The sequence below is a fragment of the Bos taurus genome, chromosome 10, assembly GCF_002263795.3.
Source record: "Bos taurus isolate L1 Dominette 01449 registration number 42190680 breed Hereford chromosome 10, ARS-UCD2.0, whole genome shotgun sequence".
Taxonomy (NCBI): domain Eukaryota; kingdom Metazoa; phylum Chordata; class Mammalia; order Artiodactyla; family Bovidae; genus Bos; species Bos taurus.
In genome coordinates, this window is record NC_037337.1 from 76,425,165 (window position 1) to 76,446,943 (window position 21,779).

Sequence of the window (21,779 nt, forward strand, 5' to 3'; positions counted from 1 at the left end):
GAGAAGGGGCCCGCCATATACCACTCCTTCTGCACTGCCATGTCTGGTACAGAACTCAGAGGAATTCAAGAATTCTAAATTGAAACCTGGCCACCTGTGTTGAAGGCACAAGTGTCAAGATAAGAAAAAAGGATGTATTCCATTTAAAGCTTATAAATCAAGCTGTCAAACCGCTAAATACAGGAGACACAGCTTGCAGACCTCCATTCTGTATTCGTGCCCCATAAAGGTTAGGAGCAGACCTTTCTACAAATAAATTTAAAGCTAAGACTCAGAAGGCCCTACCCGGAATCTTCTTGGCCCAGCTGATCATGTGTACCAGTTCCTTGTCGGCCAGCTTGGTGAGGGACATCATCATGGAGGCCTCAGTGAAGGGCGTGCTGGGGCGGCTTATGAGCACGTGGGGCGGCTCGGCCTCCAGGAGCGTAAGCACCAGCTGCTCTGGGCTCAGGGCGCTCAGCAGCAGCTCTTTCACTCGGGTCATGGGTCCACCGTTCCTCTTGGTTTTGCTCAGGCAGTGCAGCTGCTCATCAGAATTTCTCTGCCTTCGCACTATGCGGTACCCACACCTTTCTCTCCGAGAGCCTAAAAGAGAGCAGATAACACAGTGCTTTCCCCGTCTCTTCCCCAATGCAGCATCAGGTTCCCCCAGTCACCAGGATGAAAACAGAAATCACTGTAAGACCTGAGTCTATTCATAGAATATGGCTTAGAACACGAGTCTGATTTTTATTTCTGGAGCCTGTGAGGCATGTACTAAAGATTATTACATTTGTGACTGTATTAGCAAAATCCAAAAGTCTACAAATAATAAATGCTGGAGAGGGTGTGGAGAAAAGGGACCCCTCTTACACTGTTGGTGGGAATGCAAACTAGTACAGCCACTATGGAGAACAGTGTGGAGATTCCTTAAAAAACTGGAAATAGAACTGCCTTATGATCCAGCAATCCCACTGCTGGGCATACACACTGAGGAAACCAGAAGGGAAAGAGACACGTGTACCCCAGTGTTCATCGCAGCACTGTTTATAATAGCCAGGACATGGAAGCAACCTAGATGTCCATCAGCAGATGAATGGATAAGAAAGCTATGGTACATATACACAATGGAGTATTACTCAGCCATTAAAAAGAATACATTTGAATCAGTTCTAATGAGGTGGATGAAACTGGAGCCTATTATACAGAGTGAAGTAAGCCAGAAGGAAAAACACCAATACAGTATACTAACGCATATATATGGAATTTAGAAAGATGGTAACGATAACCCTGTATACGAGACAGCAAAAGAGACACTGATGTATAGAACAGTCTTATGGACTCTGTGGGAGAGGGAGAGGGTGGGAAGATTTGGGAGAATGGCATTGAAACATGTAAAATATCATGTATGAAACAAGATGCCAGTCCAGGTTCAATGCACGATACTGGATGCTTGGGGCTGGTGCACTGGGACGACCCAGAGGGGTGGTATGGGGAGGGAGGAGGGAGGAGGGTTCAGGATGGGGAACACATGTATACCAGTGGTGGATTCATTTTGATATTTGGCAAAACTAATACAATTATGTAAATTTTAAAAATAAACTAAAATTAATTAAATAAAAAAAAAAATCAGTAATGACTTTTTAGAGACAACAGCCCAAATGATCTTTAGGTTTCCATTTCAAGATCATCTATTCCATTTCTAAATCTAAATTCATCTTTCTTTTAAAGAGTACTAACAGACTTCAGTTTCCAAACCATGAAATTAGGAATTTTCTTCAAGCAGAAGATAGGGAAAAGTAGGAACTGACTATAAATAATACATTTTTATAATACATCCTTAAATTTTTTCTGCATGTATGTATGTGTGTCTGTGTATTCTTTTTTTACATACTTACACAAATAAGTTTATTTCAAATAATAAGTTAACTGAAAAAATTTGAGATTAGATATATTTTTTTTTAATCTAGACATAATGCTCAAAATTCCCCAAACTAGGCTTCAACACTATATGAACTGAGAACTTCCAGATGTTCAAGCTGGATTTAGAAAAGGCAGAGGAGCCAGAAATCAAATTGCCAACATCCGTTGTATCATAGAAAAAGCAAGAGAATTCCAGAAAAACATCTACTTCTGCTTCATTGACTATGTTAAAGACTTTGACTGTGTGCATCACAACAAACTGTGGAAAATTCTTCAAGAGATAGGAATACCAGACCACCTTACCTGTCTCCTGAGAAATCTGTATGCAGGTCAAGAAGCAATAGTTAGAACTGGATATGGAACAATGGACTGGTTTCAAATTGGGAAAGGTGTACATCAAGGTTGTATATTGTCACCCTGCTTATTTAACTTACACGCAGAGTACATCATGAGAAACACTGGGCTGGAAGAAGCACAAGCTGGAATCAAGATTGCAGGAAGAAATATCAATAACCTCAGATATGCAGATGACACCACCCTTATGGCAGAAAGCGAAGAGGAACTAAAGAGCCTCTTGATGAAGTGAAAGAGGAGAGTGAAAAGGTTGGCTTAAAACTCAACATTCAAAAAACTAAGATCATGGCAACTGGTCTCATCACATCATAGCAAATAGATGAGGAAACAATGGAAACAGCGAGAGACTTTATTTTCTTGGGCTCCAAAATCACTGCAGATGGTGATTGCGCCATGAAATTAAAAGACACTTACTCCTTGGAAGAAAAGTTATGACCAACCTGGACAGCATATTAAAAAGCAGAGTCATTATTTTGCCAACAAAGGTCCATCTAGTCAAAGCTATGGTTTTTCCAGTAGTCATGTATGGATGTAAGAGTTGGACCATAAAGAAAGCTGAGTGCCAAAGAATTGATGCTTTTGAACTGTGGTGTTGGAAAAGACTCTTGAAAGTCCATTGGACTGCAAGGAGATGAAACCAGTCAATACTAAAGGAAATCAGTCCTGAATATTCACTGGAAGGACTGATGCTGACTGAAGCTCCAATACTTTGGCCACCTGATGCCAAGAGCCAACTCATTAGAAACACCCTGATGCTGGGAAAGATTGAAGGCAGGAGGAGAAGGGGATGACAGAGGATGAGATGGTTGGATGTCATCAGTGACTCATGGACATGAGTTTGAGCAAGCTCTGGCAGATGGTGAAGAACAGGGAAGCCTGGCATGCTGCAGTCCATAGGGTCGCAAAGAGTCAGACACGACTGAGCAACTGAACAACAACAACAACATAGGCTGGTTATTAAGGGATACATCTAACACAGAGTAACTGGAAGTACAAGAGCAAAGAAAGATTTGGCAAAAGTTAACCAAATAAATTGGAGTTACTGTCAATATCAGACAAACTTTAAGACAAAAATCATTATTAAGGTCTCGTAAGTAGATTATAAAAGAAAGATAAATAATTCTAAACTCATATACATCAAAACAATTTGAAAAAATTATTACATACTAGGTCAACTTTAACTAAAACTGTTATTATATAGATCATATTCTCTGACCACAATAAAATAAAAATAGAAGTCAGTAACAAAAATATAATTCCCAAAGCCCTATATATATAGGCAAAATATTTCTAAATATCCATTGATAAATGTAAAAAATATAAATGTAAAAAATGTAAAATGGAATTTAAAAAGACACAAATCAGGATGTCATTAGCATGGGCACAACATTTATATAAATTTTCCCTAAAAAAAAAAATCTAAAACTTAAAATCAGAATGCCTACTTTCTATACTCCCACCATTGCCTTTGTTCACTAAATTCAATTGTCCACATTTATAAAGGGAAATATGAGTTAGGCGGTATGAGCAAATTTATTTACTTCCAAGAAAATTTATCTGAATTTCTCTTATCCTTGGCTAATTACAGTAGAAAGAAGGGCTCTATTCATCTAGGAATAACTGAATCGAACAAAATAAGAAAAGAATTAAAAGCCTAGAATGTAATTTATTTTACTAGTAATCACATAGAGAACTATTATTATATAGTTATATAATTTATATATTTATAATTATTATTAAAGATAAATTATACTTTCAGGGTAAAATGGGATAAAATGTATTGCTTAAGAGAGTATCTTTCTAATCACACATTTCTCTTCTGTGGAGAACATGAGGATAAGGAGTTTACAAAACAGACTCCATACAAAGTGAAAGGTTTTGAATCCCAACATTCAAATTTATTTGACCAAATTTCCCCAACAAAGTTCCATGTACTAGACCCTGTTCTAAGTTAGGATCAATAAAATAAAGCCCTTAGAATCTATCGATAGAGCTCCTAAGGTAAATCAAGTTGTATTCTATAAACCAGAATAAAATGAAATTGAGAAGGTCAAAAAATAAAGCCACTGACAAAGAACTCACATTTCTGTACCAAGGACATTCCCAGGGTTATGGCTATGACACTGTAATCTAGGCAGAGTCACTCAGTGTGCCTGAGTGAGCTTAATGAGAAACTACCAAATAGGAGCGCTCCATATTAGAAAGTGTCCCAGCAAAAACAAGCTGACAACAACAACAATGGTAAATGATGATCACAGCAGCTATCATAGACTGGAAGCTTCTATGTGCCAGGCTTTGTATATTACTGTACATAGCTTATCCCTTTCTGACAACTGCCTGAGAGGACACGTGGTATTACTATCTTCAACATACAGGGGAGGATCCAGGCACAACAGCTCAAGTGACTTGCTCAAGGTAGAAAAGCTAGAAAATAGCAGAAGCAGGACCAAAACCCAATCAGTGGTCTGAATCCGGAGCTGGTGCTTTTAGCTACTATTTTATATCACCTCCCCAACAAATCACTTTCAAGTATCTATACAGCAGGCAAATAAAGAGATGGCATCAAAAGATGCTGAGCTGTTGTCCCAACAGAAGGCTACAGATCAGATATACAGTTATTCAGATCAGTTTGGTGGCTGCTTGCATTGCAGTGTATTCTTATAATGAAGCTTTTCCTCTGAAGCTAGCCTGGGTGGGTATCCTTCTACCATTTAAACAACCTTATTAATGCTTCAGCGGAAAGGACAAGATTGGAAATGAAGCAGAAAAAGGTGCTGACTGAAGGGAAAGGATTTCTGAATGAAAGGAGGAAGTGGAATTACGCAGGAGGATCTAGAATACAGGGAGAAACCCTAATCCTCTGAGATTAGATAGAAGGAAGAATCTAGATGAAGGATTTTCTCAGGAGGGCAGACAAGAGGGCTGGAAAAGGAGAAAAGCCACAGCTAATGAAATTCACTCCTAATGGTCTTTCCTCATGGTCAGTAAAGGGCCAAAATACCCATCTGTTTGCACATCAACCCATCTCATTTCTTCTGTAATCTCCAAAGGTAATGCAAATCTTTTTCTTAGCTCTATCCGGTGACTTTTTGGTCAAATTCAGTGACCTTTTCCAGGAAAATTTTAGGTATATCCATGAACTCTGGTGCTCCCAACTTAGATGTGTTTTTCAACGAGAGAATGAGAAAAAGGACGGGAAAGTAATATTCAACACCACAAACTGTGCTAGGTCTTTATTCCTCACAAAACTCAGTGAAGCAGATATCTCTGCTTCAGAGATAAGGAAAACAAGGGCCAGAAAGGTTAGGTCATTTAAGCACTGTCACAGGTAGCAAGAAGTGATGAGACAAAGACTAGAGATCTCTTCGAGAGAATTAGAGATACCAAGGGAACATTTCACTCACAGATGGGCTCGATAAAGAACAGAAATGGTATGGACCTAGCAGAAGCAGAAGATATTAAGAGGTGGCAAGAATACACAGAAGAACTGTACAAAAAAGATCTTCACGACCCAGATAATCACGATGGTGTGATCACTGACCTAGAGCCAGATATCCTGGAATGTGAAGTCAAGTGGGCCTTAGAAACCATCACTACGAACAAAGCTAGTGGAGGTGAGGGAATTCCAGTTGAGCTATTTCACATCCTGAAAGATGATGCTGTGAAAGTGCTGCACTCTAATGCCAGCAAATTTGGAAACTCAGCAGTGGCCACAGGACTGGAAAAGGTCAGTTTTCATTCCAAACACAAAGAAAGGCAATGCCAAAGAATGCTCAAACTACCGCACAATTGCACTCATCTCACACGCTAGTAAAGTAATGCTCAAAATTCTCCAAGCCAGGCTTCAGCAATATGTGAACTGTGAACTTCCAGACGTTCAAGCTGGTTTTAGAAAAGGCAGAGGAACCAGAGACCAAATTGCCAACATCTGCTGGACCATGGAAAAAGCAAGAGAGTTCCAGAAAAACATCTATTTCTGCTTTATTGACTATGCCAAAGCCTTTGTGTGGATCACAATAAACTGTGGAAAATTCTGAAAGAGATGGGAATACCAGACCACCTGACCTGCCTCTTGAGAAATGTGTATGCAGGTCAGGAAGCAACAGTTAGAACTGGATATGGAACAACAGACTGGTTCCAAATAGGAAAAGGAGTACGTCAAGGCTGTCTATTGTTACCCTGCTTATTTAACTTACATGCAGAGTACATCATGAGAAACGCTGGGCTGGAAGAAACACAAGCTGGAATCAAGATTGCCGGGAGAAATATCAAAAACTTCAGATATGCAGATGACACCACCCTTATGGCAGAAAGTGAAGAGGAACTAAAAAGCCTCTTGATGAAGGTGAAAGAGGAGAGTGAAAAAAGTTGGCTTAAAGCTCAACATTCAGAAAACAAAGATCATGGCATCTGGTCCCATCACTTCATGGGAAATAGATGGGGAAACAGTGGAAACAGCGTCAGACTTTATTTTTCTGGGCTCCAAAATCACTACAGACAGTGACTGCAGCCACGAAATTAAAAGACGCTTACTCTTTGGAAGAAAAGTTATGACCAACCTAGATAGCGTATTCAAAAGCAGAGACATTACTTTGCCAACAAAGGTCCGTCTAGTCAAGGCTATGGTTTTTCCAGTGGTCATGTATGGATGTGAGAGTTGGACTGTGAAGAAAGCTGAGTGCCGAAGAATTGATGCTTTTGAACTATGGTGTTGCAGAAGACTCTTGAGAGTCCCTTGGACTGCAAGGAGATCCAACCAGTCCATTCTGAAGGAGATCAGCCCTGGGATTTCTTTGGAAGGACTGATGCTAAAGCTGAAACTCCAGTACTTTGGCCACCTCATGCAAAGAGTTGACTCATTGGAAAAGACTCTGATGCTGGGAGGGATTGGGGGCAGGAGGAGCAGGGGATGACAGAGGATGAGATGGCTGGATGGCATCACCGACTCGATGGACGTGAGTCTGAGTGAACTCTGGGAGTTGGTGATGGACAGGGAGGCCTGGCGTGCTGCGATTCATGGGGTTGCAAAGGGTCGGACACTGAGCGACTGAACTGAACTGAACTGATAAGACCAAAAAAATGAGATTTCATCTATGCAGGGATTCAGTCCTCCTGTTCCTCTCACCACATATACTGCCCCCTACAGGTGGAGTGGATGTGCTACTGCCCCAGTCCCAAACCAAGAGAACCACAGCCACTAACAGATCCTAGCACATTGAAAACATTCTTTTCCTAAGATCATATTAGAAATCATTTATTTAAAATATGCAATTTAAAATACTGTTTTACTTAAAACATTATATATTTATTTGCAGTCTTTAGTTAGAAGGCCAAGGGATTTCTCTTTAAACACTTCTGCCAATTTAAGTCACAAGTTACGCTGTCTCTAGATTTTCAGTTTCAGCTTTCTTAAAACAGAGCAAGAACTTAGAAACTCATAAAGCACTCTGAATGCAGACTCTTTCTAGGTTTATGATGATTTTGCCCTAATCTTACCCATCCAGTTCCAGTTTAGTCGCTCAGTTGTGTCTGACTCTTTGCGACCCCATGAAGCGCAGCACACCAGGCCTCCCTGTCCATCACCAACTCCCAGAGTTCACTCAAACTCATGTCTATCGAGTAGGTGATGCCATCCAGCCATCTCATCCTCTGTCGTCCCCCTGTCTCCTCCTGCCCCCAATCCCTCCCAGCATCAGGGTGTTTTCCAATGAGTCAACTCTTTGCATGAGGTGGCCAAAGTACTGGAGTTTCAGCTTCAACATCAGTCCTTCCAATGAACACCCAGGACTGATCTTTAGAATGGACTGGTTGGATCTCCTTGCAGTCCAAGGGACTCTCAAGAGTCTTCTCCAACACCACACTTCAAAAGCATCAATTCTTCAGTGCTCAGCTCTCTTCACAGTCCAACTCTCATATCCATACATGCTGCTGCTGCTGAATCACTTCAGTCGTGTCCGACTCTGTGCGACCCCATAGACAGCAGCCCACCAGGCTCCCCCGTCCCTGGGATTCTCCAGGCAAGAACACTAGAGTAGGTTGCCATTTCCTTCTCCAATGCATGAAAGTGAAAAGTGAAAGTGAAGTCACTCAGTCGTGTCCGACCCTCAGCGACCCCATGGACTGCAGCCTACCAGGCTCCTCCATCCATGGGATTTTCCAGGCAAGAGTACTGGAGTGGGGTGCCATTGCCTTCTCCGCATATCCATACATAACCACTAGTAAAACTATAGCCTTGACTAGACGGTCCTTTGTTGACAAAGTAATGTCTCTGCTTTTGAATATGCTATCTAGGTTGGTCATAACTTTCCTTCCAAGGAGTAAGCGTCTTTTAGTTACATGGCTGAAGTCACCATCTGCAGTGATTTTGGAGCCCAGAAAAATAGTCTGACACTGTTTCCACTGTTTCCCCATCTATTTCCCATGAAGTGATGGGACCCAATGCCATGATCTTTGTTTTCTGAATGTTGAGCTTTAAGCCAACTTTTTCACTCTCCTCTTTCACTTTCATCAAGAGGCTTTTTAGTTCCTCTTCACTTTCTGCCATAAGGGTGGTGTCATCTGCATATCTGAGGTTATTGATATTTCTCCCGGCAATCCTGATTCCAGCTTGTGCTTCTTCCAGTCCAGCGTTTCTCATGATGTACTCTGCATGTAAGTTAAATAAGCAGGGTGACAATATACAGCCTTGAAATACTCCTTTTCCTATTTGGAGCCAGTCTGTTGTTCCAAGTCCAGTTCTAACTGTTTCTTCCTGATCTGTATATAGGTTTCTCAAGAGGCAGATCAGGTGGTCTGGTATTCCCATCTCTTTCAGAATTTTCCACGGTTTATTGTGATCCACACAGTCAAAGGCTTTGGCAATCTTACCCATACCTAACCCAACAGCTGTTAGTTCTTCACATTTTACTCAAAGCTTTCACAGAACTATCTTTTCCTACTCATATTTCATATGTTTGCATAAATTTTAAATTATATAACTTAACAATTACAATGAGTAGAAACAGGTTGGGAAGAAGTTAGTGGTTACTGATAAGGATATAACTGAAGTGGCATTTATGAAAGTAACCAATACCCACTGGGAGATCATTGGCAGGATGTTTTACAGAGGAAATGGAGAACATCAGTGATTTTAGGAAGCCAGAGAACTAATTAAAAGAACTTCTGCTGTAATTCTGAACTAGAGGAAGGGACAAAGAATGTTTGAGGGCAGAGCTACTAAGAGATTATCAGAAAAGAGAGGACTTAAAAAAATATATTTTCAAAAAGTTACAAAGAGAGAAATTACACCAAACTACTGCTAAAATACTGGCTGGCAGAAGAATAAGAAAAGTTTAGGCAGAGTTGACATGAGTGCATACAAACAAGCAAATGTGTACGGACACATGAATTGAGTTAGCTGGCTGGAGGAAGCAGATTGTAAGCATCATTGTCAGTTGTTACACTAGTGTTCCCATTTCCCTTTGTCTGTTCAAGCATGTATACATGTGTGTATACACATATATATGCACACGTACCATCTTAGAACAAAATTCATGCTCTATGTGCTTTCCATAGGTCTATCATGTTTCTGACTCCTGCATATATATTTTTTCCAGTTCTAGAAAGTTAATGGAGTGACAGGCATGAGTCATCCCAGTAACCCACAATGTAGTCTACCTTCTTGTCCCAGCTTTAACTGTTAACATGTACCAGAACTTCATCCTGGGACTTTTCAAGGCCTCAGGCAGATGGTGATCCAGCCCATCTGAGCACTTCAGTGGCTAGAGTTCTCTAATTCATGCAGCAGCCTATTCCGATGTCAGACCATTTGACCTGTAGAAAGTTCTTCCTTATGCTGGGCCCAAATCTGCCTCCTGCAACTTGTTTCTGTTCACCCCAGCTCTGTCTTCCACAGTTACAGAGAATAAGTCAATGCCCCTGCCATGGGACAGCATGCAAACACTTGAAGATAATTACCGCGCCTTAAATCTCCTCTCACCCAGACTCCATGTCTTCAGGTCCTCAAACTGTCCCCAGTTTGACCTGGCTCTCAGCATGTCCCACATACCACAGAAGGGGACGGGAACACTCACCACACTTCACCATTCCAACCTCATAGCACTTCCGAAGTCGACAGGCCTGACAGCTTTTACGTCGGTTCTTATCTATGGTACACTGATTTGTAGCTGGACAAATATAATCATTATGTCCTACAACAGAGCAAAAAAAAAGGAAGTTTATTGTTACAATCTTTTCTGGTCAACAACACAGCTAAAGCCACGCAGCTGAGAAATAGGAAAACAGCTTCTAGATACAGGAACAGGTATAAAAACCAAGTGTAACCTCATCAGTGCCTCGTTAGTGAGTAAAAGAAATCTAGGAATATTTTGATATCCTACATCTTGACCAGTAGACTATTCTCTGCATGTTTTTAGAATTCTCAAGAGATACACTAAGAAATACTCTTCTTTGGACGTGGAAAGTGAGACAATCACCTGAAATTGATTTGGTCAAAGTCACAAAATTCCTCAAGAGTAGTACTTGGTGTCAGGTCAGCAAACTAAACTCCTTGTACTCTTTTGCATACATTGTTCTTTGGGATTTAACATGACTTTTTAGTGGGAATTCATAGCTAAGAGAACTAAACTGGTCAATAAGAGAATATAAAAAATCAGCAAACTAAACAAGGAAAAAAAGAAGTACCACTTGATAATCACCAGATTTTAAAGACCTCTTCAAAAAGACATAGTTCCCTGATTGAAACATAATGAAATTTTATAATCCTCTCTCCTTTCAGGTAGACTCCAGATTCCAGTAACATGTGTTCAACAAAACATAAATTGAACTTCAGTTGTTTGTGACTTGCCAGCCATGTCCTGAGTTGGCTTAGGTACCAGCAAAGGCACCTGAGAGATGCAAAAACCACTCTCTCAAGTGCCCCTCCATCCTGGCCGTGTACAGGAAGCAATGTCTTCTTAGCCTGACCCATCAACATTTCTGACCTCCTACTGATTTCCAGGTTCTTTCCATGAGCACCTCATTTACTCATATAACTTCCCTATAAAGAGCTATGATCCCGATTTTACAAATGAAAACACTTAAGCTCAGTTCAATAATCTTAAAGTTACTGCTTTTTCATTTTGCATAATAAATTCCTTTAAAAGCTTAAAATAAAACAAATTTATTATCTCATCGTTCCCATGAGTAGACAGTTCAAGGAAAATTTACTCAGGGTCCCAACAAAGCTTCAACCAACGTGTTGACAGGGCTGTGGCCTCATCTGAGGTTCAGGGTCCTCTTCCAAGCTCATTCAGGTTATTGATAGAATTAATTCCTTGCAGTTGTAGGACTGAGGTCCCCATTTTCTTGCTAGCTATAGTCTGGACACTGCTCCTAGCTCCTAGAGGCACTTGCCCAGAAGCACTTGACAACAGGATGTCTGCTTTCCTCCAGGGTAGAAGGAGTGCATCTCTGACTCCACTCCTCTCCCCAGGCTGCTATGATGGAGTCTCACATAACCACAAGAGGCGATCCCATCACCATTTGCCATATAATGTAACCTAACTAACACAGTCACTTATAATAGATACATTATATATATATAAAACATTTTTATTTATGTTTTATGTTTATGTTTATGGCAATTCCCTCATAGCTCAGTCGGTAAAGAATCTGCCTGCAAAACAGGAGACCCAGGTTCAATTTCTGGGTCAGGAAGATCCTCTGGAGAAGGAAATGGCAATCCACTCCAGTATTCTTGCCTGGAAATTCCCATGGAAAGAGGAGCCTGGCGGGCTACAGTCCATGGGGTCCCAACAGTCAGACATGACTTGCAACTAAACTACCACCACCATAAAACATTTTAAGGGACAGATAATTATCTTGTTATTGGTTTTATCCTCACTTATATTCAAAAATAAATTTTAAAAACCAAAATGTATTTCTAATCAGAGACTTTCTATTGTAGTTTCGAATATAATGCTTTATAGTTTGAAGGTAAATGTAATCCCACAGTATTTCCCATAGCAGAAGTAATCTTTTACATATCTTCTAAAGCCTCAAAGAACTGTACATGATGTTATTCTCACTGATTTTATAATGAGGTTTACAACAATAAGCATTTAAAGAACAACTAGAGGTTGGTCACAGTAGCTGCAATGGCGCACACGCACAGCCGAGAAGAGCTGCCCCAGGCCCTAGAAAAGGCAGAGGAACCAGAGATCAAATTGCCAACATCCATGGATTATGGAAAAAGCAAGAGAGTTCCAGAAAAACATCTATTTCTGCTTTATTGACTATTCCAAAGCCTTTGACTGTGTGGATCACAATAAACTGTGGAAAATTCTGAAGGAGATGGGAATACCAGACCACCTGACCTACCTCTTGAGAAACCTGTATGCAGGTCAGGAAGCAACAGTTAGAACTGGACATGGAACAACAGACTGGCTCCAAATAGGAAAATAAGTACGTCAAGGCTGTATATTGTCACCCTGCTTATTTAACTTACATGCAGAGTACATCATGAGAAACGCTGGACTGGAGGAAGCACAAGCTGGAATCAAGATTGCTGGGAAAAATATCAATAACCTCAGATATGCAGATGACACCACCCTTATGGCAGAAAGTGAAGAGGAACTATAAAGCCTCCTGATGAAGTGAAAGAGGAGAGTGAAAAAGTTGGCTTAAAGCTCAACATTCAGAAAACGAAGATCATGGCATCTGGTCCCATCACTTCATGGGAAATAGATGGGGAAACAGTGGAAACAGTGTCAGACTTTATTTTTCTGGGCTTCAAAATCACTGCAGATGGTGACTGCAGCCATGAAATTAAAAGACGCTTACTCCTTGGAAGGAAAGTTATGACCAACCTAGACAGCATACTGAAAAGTAGAGACATTTCTTTGTCAACAAAGGTCCATCTAGTCAAGGCTATGGTTTTTCCAGTGGTCATGTATGGATGTGAGAGTTGGAATGTGAAAAAGGCTAAGTGCCAAAGAATTGATGCTTTTGAACTGTGGTGTTGCAGAAGACTCTTGAGAGTCCCTTGGACTGCAAGGAGATCCAACCAGTCCATCCTAAAGGAGATCAGTTCTGGGTGTTCATTGGAAGGACTGATGTTGAAGCTGAAACTCCTATACTTTGGCCACCTGATGTGAAGAGCTGACTCACTGAAAAAGACCCTGATGCTGGGAAAGATTGGAGGCAGGAGGAGAAGGGGACAACAGAGGATAATATGGTTGGATGGCATCACTGACTCAATGGATATGGGTTTGGGTGGACTCCGGGAGTTGGTGATCGACAGGGAGATCTGGCGTGCTGCGGTTCATGGGGTCACAAAGAGTCGGACACAACTGAGCGACTGAACTCAACTGAGTGGTTGGTCTCAGAGTTTGTTGTAAAAAAGCATTTTAATTTTTTAAAAAAGGATTGGAAAACACAATAATATGAAGACAATAGCCTAGAGAATGCCGTGTGCAAGAAGGTGATAGTAATTCACTTCATTTCTGGCAAAAAGAAAAAAGTCCTCCTTGAACTGCAGCAAACACTGCACATATTAAAATGGTTTTATTGCTCTGTGCAAGAGTCTGAGAAGCATACTACTCTATATGAACAGAACTAAGAAAGATGCAAAGCAAAATTCAAGGCAAATCATGAAGCTAATTCTTTAAGATATAAAGCTTTACAGGGAGGCCTGGCTTGCTGCACTCCATGGGGTCACAAAGAGTCAGACATGACTGGGTGACTGAACTGAATCCATACAAAGTACTCAATTATAGTTTGTTGAAGAAATGAATGCATATGAATGTGTGGGCTTCCTTTGTTGCTCAGACAGTAAAGAATGTGCCTGCAATGCAGAATACCTGAGTTCGATCCCTGGGTGGAAGATCCCCTGGAGAAGGGAAAGGCTACCCATATCTGACTCTTTGCGACCCCACGGACTGTAGCTCACCAGGATTCTCGTCCATCGATTCTCCAGGCAAGAATTCTGGAGTGGGCTGCCAATCCCTCCTCCAGGGGATCTTCCTGACGCAAGGATCAAACTCACATCTCTTACATTTCCTGCATTGGTAGACAGATTCTTTACCCCTAGCGCCACATACGGAGCTTATCATACAAGTAGCAATTTTACTCATAAGTATTTACCCAAAAGAAACAAAAAGAAATGTCTAAACAGAGAGATATGCATAAATGTTCACAGCAGTTTTATTCAAAATAGCATAGAACTAGAAACAATTCAAATGAACAAATAAACATGTAATTCCCTGGTGGTTCAGTGGTTAGGACTCCACACTTCCCTCCCAGAGTTCTATCCCTGATCAGAGAACTAAGATCCCACAAACCTTGCAATGTGACCAAAAAAAAGAACAAATAAACAAAATGGGGTACACTTACTGGAATATTAGTAAAAAAAAAAAAAAATGGAATGAACTACTAATACATCCAACAACACAGATAAATCTTAAAAGCATCATAAGTGAAAGAAGCCATATGCAAATGGTTACAAACTTTAAGACGCAATTATATGACATTCTAGAAAAGGCAAAATTGTAAGGATAGAAAATAGATCAAGGGTCACCAGAGCCTGGGAAGCTTGGGTGAAATTGGCTGCAATGGGTATGAAGGAATATTTTGAGGTTATAGCAATGTTCCGTATCTTAATTACAGTGTTGGTTACATGACTACATATATTTTCAAAATTCATAAAACTGTAAAATTTGTGTCTTCCCTGGTGGCCCAGTGGTTAAGACTCCACTCTTCCACTGCAGGAAGCGTGGGTTCAATTTCTGATGGGGAACTAGGATCCCACATGCCTCATGGCTTTGCAAAAAGACCAAAAAAAAACTATAAAATTAAAATAGAGGAATTTTGTTGTATGTAAATTATATCTCAAACAAAAAAAAGGTCCTATATTTTTTAAATCAGTGAAAATGGATTTATTTAATAAAACAAAGTGAAGTGAAAGTTGCTCAGTCATGTCCGACTCTTTGTGACCCCATGTACTGTACAGTCCACAGAATTCTCCAGGCCAGAATACAGGTACGGGTGGCTGTTCCCTTCTCCAGGGGATCTACCCAACTCAGGGATCGAACCCAGGTCTCCCATATTACAGGCGGATTCCTTACCAGCTGAGCCACCAGGGAAGCCCAAAAGAATCTGTTTTATTCTTTTTCAATTTATGAAAATATATTTGATTCTCATTCCATTCGACATACCCAAAAAATTGAGTAGTTGTTTTGAGTTACTGCAATGCATTTATACCAGAGGGTACCAAAAATAGGCAGAGTCTAAAGAAATAATCAATTAGGCATTCAGCAATTGTAAGAGCACTAACATTACCATCTGCACTTTTAGGATATGACCTTCCTTCTCCCTTTCCTGACAGCTCCTTTGCTGATGCATTAGGAAGGAATGATGTGGGGAAAGCGCAGTAAACTTATTGTTATCAGCTGCAGTCTCAGGGTTCATGAAATATAGTCCATACAGAGATTTTTTCCCAAGGAGCAAATAAGAAAAATTCTTTCTTTTAAGGATGTAGTTAGTGTTTTTTGGATCAAAACTTCCTTTAGAATATAAAATTCTAGAACTTCAACAAAGTAGGGAATTGTCATCATATCAAGAGTTTGGTTCTGAATTTCAGAAAATCTAAATTGTTCTTATCATATATCACAATAAACTGAACCTGGCCTGATAATCTACTAGTACAATGATAACCAAAAAAAATTTAAGCACTGAAAATGTTAAATGCAGAAAAGTTCTGTGTATATAAAAGAAAAAAATAGCCAAACATGATTTACGTTTTGATAATATTTGATGACATCAGCTTCCTTTATTTGTGTTGTTTTTCCTTTTGACAAGCAAAGGAGCTTGGAAATGGCAGAGGCCCTCATCCACCTAACTATGAAGATTTTAGAGGAGATGGGTTTAAATGAGGTTAGGATTAGAAGAGAAACAACACAGGCAGAAAGAAAAGACGCCGACATTTGAAAACAAAAGAGTTAAAAGAAAAATTAGAATAACTTGAATTTGCAAGTAGTTCTACTCTTGCAGTGTTTATAATTGACCAAATATTTTTCACATAACTACATTTCACATAACTACATTTTACAAATATGTTCACATTTCAGTTTTTGAATAACTACCTCCATTTCACAGATGAGGAAACCAGGCCAGGACATCAAGTCACAGAGCTACTAAATGGAGGGTTGAGGACAAACAGGTGCCAATCTGCTGCTGCTGCTGCTGCTGCTGCTGCTGCTAAGTCGCTTCAGTCGTGTCTGACTCTGTGCAACCGCATAGACGGCAGCCCACCAGACTCCCCCGTCCCTGGGATTCTCCAGGCAAGAACACTGGAATGGGTTTCCACTGCCTTCTCCAATGCATGAAAGTGAAAAGTGAAAGTGAAGTCGCTCAGTCGTGTTCAACTCTTAGCGACCCCATGGACTGCAGCCTACCAGGCTCCTCCATCCATGGGATTTTCCAGGCAAGAGTACTGGAGTGGGGTGCCATCGCCTTCTCCGAGGTGCTCATCTATGAAGGGTGAATTTCCCAGGGACTCAGAGGAAGGTGATTCCTTATCTACTAACATTCCACCCCTCATCTCCCTCTAGATTACATCAGCTTCTCTGCTTGAGGTAAAATGCTGTCAATCTAGAGTTTCATTGGGTGAATTAACTCAATAAATTGCTGTTTACCACTTGCACACTATGAATTGCTTTAAGGTAGCTTTCCTTAACCGGTTAAGAACAAGGCTTTGGCAGAAAAGGGAAGGGAGCTCTGAGATGGGAACACAGGCCACTGCCTGGAAGGAGGGCTGACAAGGGAGGGGTTATCGGGGTAGAGAGACAGCTGAGAGCACAAGCAAGCAAGAAAGTGCCTGCAGCAAATTAGGACCAGCAAGGAAACGTGTGGCAAGGGGCTGACTGGCCTCGAAACCAGGTGCGTACAATCTGAAATTGATTAAAGAGATGATTTAACAAAATGACAGAAACAAAAAGCCAGCCTAACAGAAATTTGGAGAAGGGTAGGGAAACAGTCTAAACTCAGACCAGAAAATGGGATTGTGAAGGAGGTTCCACTAGTTGAGCTACTGACTGCATAAAATATATTCTCTCTTCCTCAGGAGCCAGCCCACCATCTCAACTGTTACGTATGCTAGATATTAAACACAAGTCAAAGGAAGAAACAATCTTTGCAGTTCCTAATGGGCACACATTTTTTCCAACCTTCACAAAGGTTATAAGATGTTCTCTCCTAGGAAGATAGCAACAGGTGATGGTGGTACAAGATCCATTTGGGTTTTGGGGTACAGATCTGTGTGAAAGATAAAGTACTCTATACTTGAAACAATTCCCCCCACCCCCAAAGACACATGATCCTCTGAAACACTCATCAAGTACTCTGTGTACCACGCAGGGCAAACAAAGGTGAAATTTCTGCCAGGTCATCTGCAAAATTGTTTAAAAGCAAAGTGGAAAACAAAAAAAGCAGCTAACAACACTCTTGTACCTTGAATACTTCTTTTAAAAAAGGCCTTACATCCTTCACACGACCAGACTCCATAGTGATATCCCGACGCATAATCACTGCAGACAGCACAGAAGTGGGCATCCCTCTTTGAACTTGGACTAGTAGCAGGGCTGGCACAACTGCTCCCACTAGCCTTCCTTTTCAATGTCTCCCTAGGGGCAAAGAGAACATTCACTGTAAAAGAACATTGATGGTAAAACAAGCCCTTTCTAGAAAAAGGAACAGCATGAACATTGCCTCATGTATCTCTTTGCCCTCCAGGCTTCATAACAAATATATTCCAAGAGATCTGATCAAGCAAAACCTTTGTTACTGATATCAGATCTATTAAGAGTCGCCTTGTCGGGATCGCTGGTGTCTGAAAGTGGATAGGTGAGTTTACACCCATCCACGTAGTGCAAATGAACACTGGTTACCATGGAGAACTAGCTGTAGCCATCAGGGTGTACATCTCTATAATCAGTGACCACATCAAGTCTGGGTGGGAACAGTGGGGAAAAGGGGAGAGCAAAGGAGAAGAGAAGGGGAGAGGGGGAGAGCATAAACACATGCCTGTCCCTTGAGAAGGCTCTGAAGAAAGCAGGTTCAATGCAGGGTGGAGAGAGGGCCAGGGCTTATCACAGAGGAAGGGAGAACCCACAAGGGAGCACCTGCAGACACCAAGAACACACCGGGCTAGTTCCTAATTTTGCTACAGCATATTTCCTTTGGAAAGGACATGGCAGAGGTATGATTGATTTATAAATTTAATATGCTGAGGTTTACTGTACCCAAATATTCACAGAACTCTGCTTAGAACTTGTCCTCAGAAATAAGATATTTCTTCCTTTAAAAGGTGAATGAGAAGACATTATTTTTAAAAAGTTATCTACATTTTTCATATTCTCTTTTACCCGTCAAAAACTTCTTTAAAAAAGAAGAAAAATAAAATTAGTGTGTAATATGGCTTTCTCAAAGTTTTATGATATTCAAAAGTAATAAATTTCAATGTCAAATATGCTATAACTTAGTGCTTGGGTTGTTGTGTAAAGTTATGCCCCCTCATGCTTCTCCCTGTACTACCTCTGCCCTCCGTAGCCATGATTATCATTAAAACTATCTGAGTTCAATCCCTGGTTGGGGAAGTAAGAACCCACAAGCCACCTAGCACAAAATATATACGTGTGTGTATGTATAACAAATTGAATGCGAATAATCCATCATGTTACCTTGCACTTAAAGTTTAAGAATGTTCAACTAAAGTCCACATTTAGATTCCTGTCAATCTTTATAAAATGTTATTTAGTTCACTGTTTAAAAATTTGTAGCAAAGTTTATCTTTTCACCTGTCTAGCATTTCATCAAGCTGTAATACCAATGGTTACTTTTATCTTGGACATAATTTGTCATGAACACTAAGCTGTGATTTCAGTTCAAGATAGGAAGGATCTAACTTGAAATTAAAATTCCTTTTTGAAACTCAAATCACTTCATCAAGAAGGAAGTGATTTAAGTTAAATATTTTCCAAAGACAGTCATGAAGTGAATTCTCCCCCACAACACAGATCTAAAAGCTCAACTTTTTAGTAAGGACTAGAATATCAGAATAGATATCCTAGAATTCAGAACATCAGATGTTTTAGGTGCTCTATGTGATAATGAAGACCTTGTATAACATATATCTTTCTTCTCACTAAATCATAAAGCAATCTGAATATCGGCCATAATGTAATTCAGAATGAAGACTGGATTTACCTGTTCACAGGTAAGGTGTGTTCTAATGATCTGGTTTCACGCCAAGGACTCTTTTGAGGTTCTGCATACAGAACTGACGGCTGGCAATGGATGGCTAAAGGAGAGAGGTGTCCAGGAGTTGGCCACAATACATTTGGGCTTGTGGTCTGTCGACCAGGCCCATCTTCTGAGTTATTGGGAATACTGTAATTCATCACAGCAGGGCTATAGAATGTCACGGCTGAGTATTCATGGCGGCTCTCTACATAGGAAGAGGGTAAATAGATGGGGCCTGGCTCCAGGGGTAGGATGGATTGACCGCAGTTATAGGAGACAGGAGAGTTAAGGCTAGATGGTGAGTTTTTGACATCCATGTCTTGAGTAGGTAACAGCTAGGAAAACCCCTTGTAAGAAGAGGCACAAAAGGACATTATAATGTTCACAGAGTCATGGACAGGTATGGCTGTAAAGAAAAAAGAAAAGACATTTCTAAGTTACAGGTACAAGCATACTGTGAAAAAGGTTGACACATTTTTATTATACATACACACTTATATGGACCTAGAAATACATCATGAAAAATATACACACAACCTTAGAGGGGGAGGAATAAAAGGCATGGAATTCGTTTTCTTCTTCATTCACTTCCATAAAGCTTTTGTTGTTAACTATAAGAATTTTCTACCATGAGAATTTAATATAAAATACTTTTAAAAATTAAAAAACACAGGGAGTTCCCTGGTAGCCTAGTGGTTAGGACTTTGGGCTCTCAGTGCTGTGGCCTGGGTTCAATCTCTGGAGAGAAAAAAAAAAAAACTTAAAAAATATAGGATTAAATAAAAATGCCAACCAGTTTTTTTCCCCCTAGAAGTAGATAAATTCATTTTTAAATTCTTACAGAAAAATTTAAAAAACCTACCTCAAAGGGTAGATCAGTAAGCATGACTAGCATTAACAGATCTTCAAATATATTATGAATAGCCAATGATAAAAAAGGAATACATAGGCCAATGCACCTGTCAATGATCAATTTATTGCCTCTCACCTTCTAATGCACTCTTCAATATACATATGTTCTATGGCAATAGAATTCCTTTAAGCATTTAAACTGAGCCCAGTGCTAAGCTTTCTCAGTAGAGGGCGCTGCAGGGACTGCAGGAGGAAGAGGCCGCTGTGATTTCTGGCAGGGGCAGAGGCTGACACTGTGGGTGAGAACAGCCAGTGGAGCCTGTGCTAGTCCAGAACAAGATCCCATTGCAAACTTGCAGCCCTGGCATGGCAAGAATCTTTCTGCAACGACCTATTTAGACTATGTCCTGAGGAGTTAGAGAAGTTGTTCCTTGTGCAAGCTTCATCACCAGCACCTGCATGCTCTGAAGGCCTTCCGCTCTGGCAGGCAACTGGATTTCCAGGGCATGCCCAGGCTACCAAATGCTGGTTGCCTGCTCCCCACCTGCAACTCCAGACCACTTTTGTCTGGGTAAACCAGTGAACATTTTAGTGGCCAAACTGTCTTTTCCAAGGAGGTCCGAACACCCCCAGCCCCCGAAGTTTGTCCTTCCTTGGGTACTCTACCTCGGCTCTTGGGTGCCTTATAGAGTTTCTTACATCTTACACTTAATCTCCCATCACAGTTGGGAATTCTTATATTAGACTGCTCCTGTTGAACCTATTGTGTAGTTTCTTTCCTGACTGGAGAGAAACACACTGCTATGCAACAGAATAGAAAATCCCAAAACAGCCAATTTAAAAGTCAAAAGTTTTTGGAAATTTGTCATATGATAAAGGCGATGTCTCAAATCGCTACAAAAACATTGGAACACAGAATAATCATTGGAAAAAGACATGTATGCCAGAATAAACTCCAAATGTTAGGAGAGAATTGGAAAGAGAAAGGAGAGGGAGGAGGAAGAGAGGGGGGTAAGACAGGAATGGGGGGAGGAAGAAGGGGCTGCACAGGTTAGACTAGAAGAGAACACAGATAAATCCCCTTATAATACGGGTGTAGGGGAAACCTTAACTATGACTCAAAATCCAGATACAATTAAAAGATGTGCATAAAAGTACATAAACTCATGAAAGTCAATATCCGCATATCATAAAAACGGCATAAGTCAGTGCTCACTTTGGCGGCATAGATATTAAAAACTGGAATAATACAGAGGTTAGCATGGCTCCTGTGCATGCATGACATGCAAATTCTGAAGCATTTCATATTTTTTATATGATACACATATATGTGGAATCTAAAAAAAGGTACAAATGAATCTATTTGCAAAACAGAAATAGAGTCAACAACATAG

At 40.5% G+C, this 21,779-nt stretch overlaps 1 protein-coding gene and 1 non-coding gene across 3 annotated transcripts in view; one reads left to right on the forward strand and one right to left on the reverse strand.

The window, feature by feature from the left end:
* The window catches only part of ESR2 (estrogen receptor 2), a 91,643-nt gene that overhangs the window by 57,938 nt on the left and 11,926 nt on the right, over positions 1-21,779 (reverse strand). The window contains exons 2-5 of one of the 2 annotated variants that reach the window (XM_010809436.4): positions 19,498-19,939; positions 17,743-17,915; positions 10,329-10,445; positions 286-585 (exon numbers count right to left, since the gene is read on the reverse strand). In XM_010809436.4, the coding sequence (XP_010807738.1) occupies positions 286-585; positions 10,329-10,445; positions 17,743-17,915; positions 19,498-19,850 (943 nt within the window). In that variant the 5' untranslated portion in view covers positions 19,851-19,939. Of the gene's footprint in view, positions 1-285; positions 586-10,328; positions 10,446-17,742; positions 17,916-19,497; positions 19,940-21,779 lie in introns of those variants that run through there. The other variant, NM_174051.3, reaches the window with a different exon arrangement.
* On the forward strand, positions 21,594-21,697 carry LOC112448595 (U6 spliceosomal RNA). The gene has a single exon (XR_003036979.1). It is a non-coding gene; the product is annotated as a U6 spliceosomal RNA (small nuclear RNA).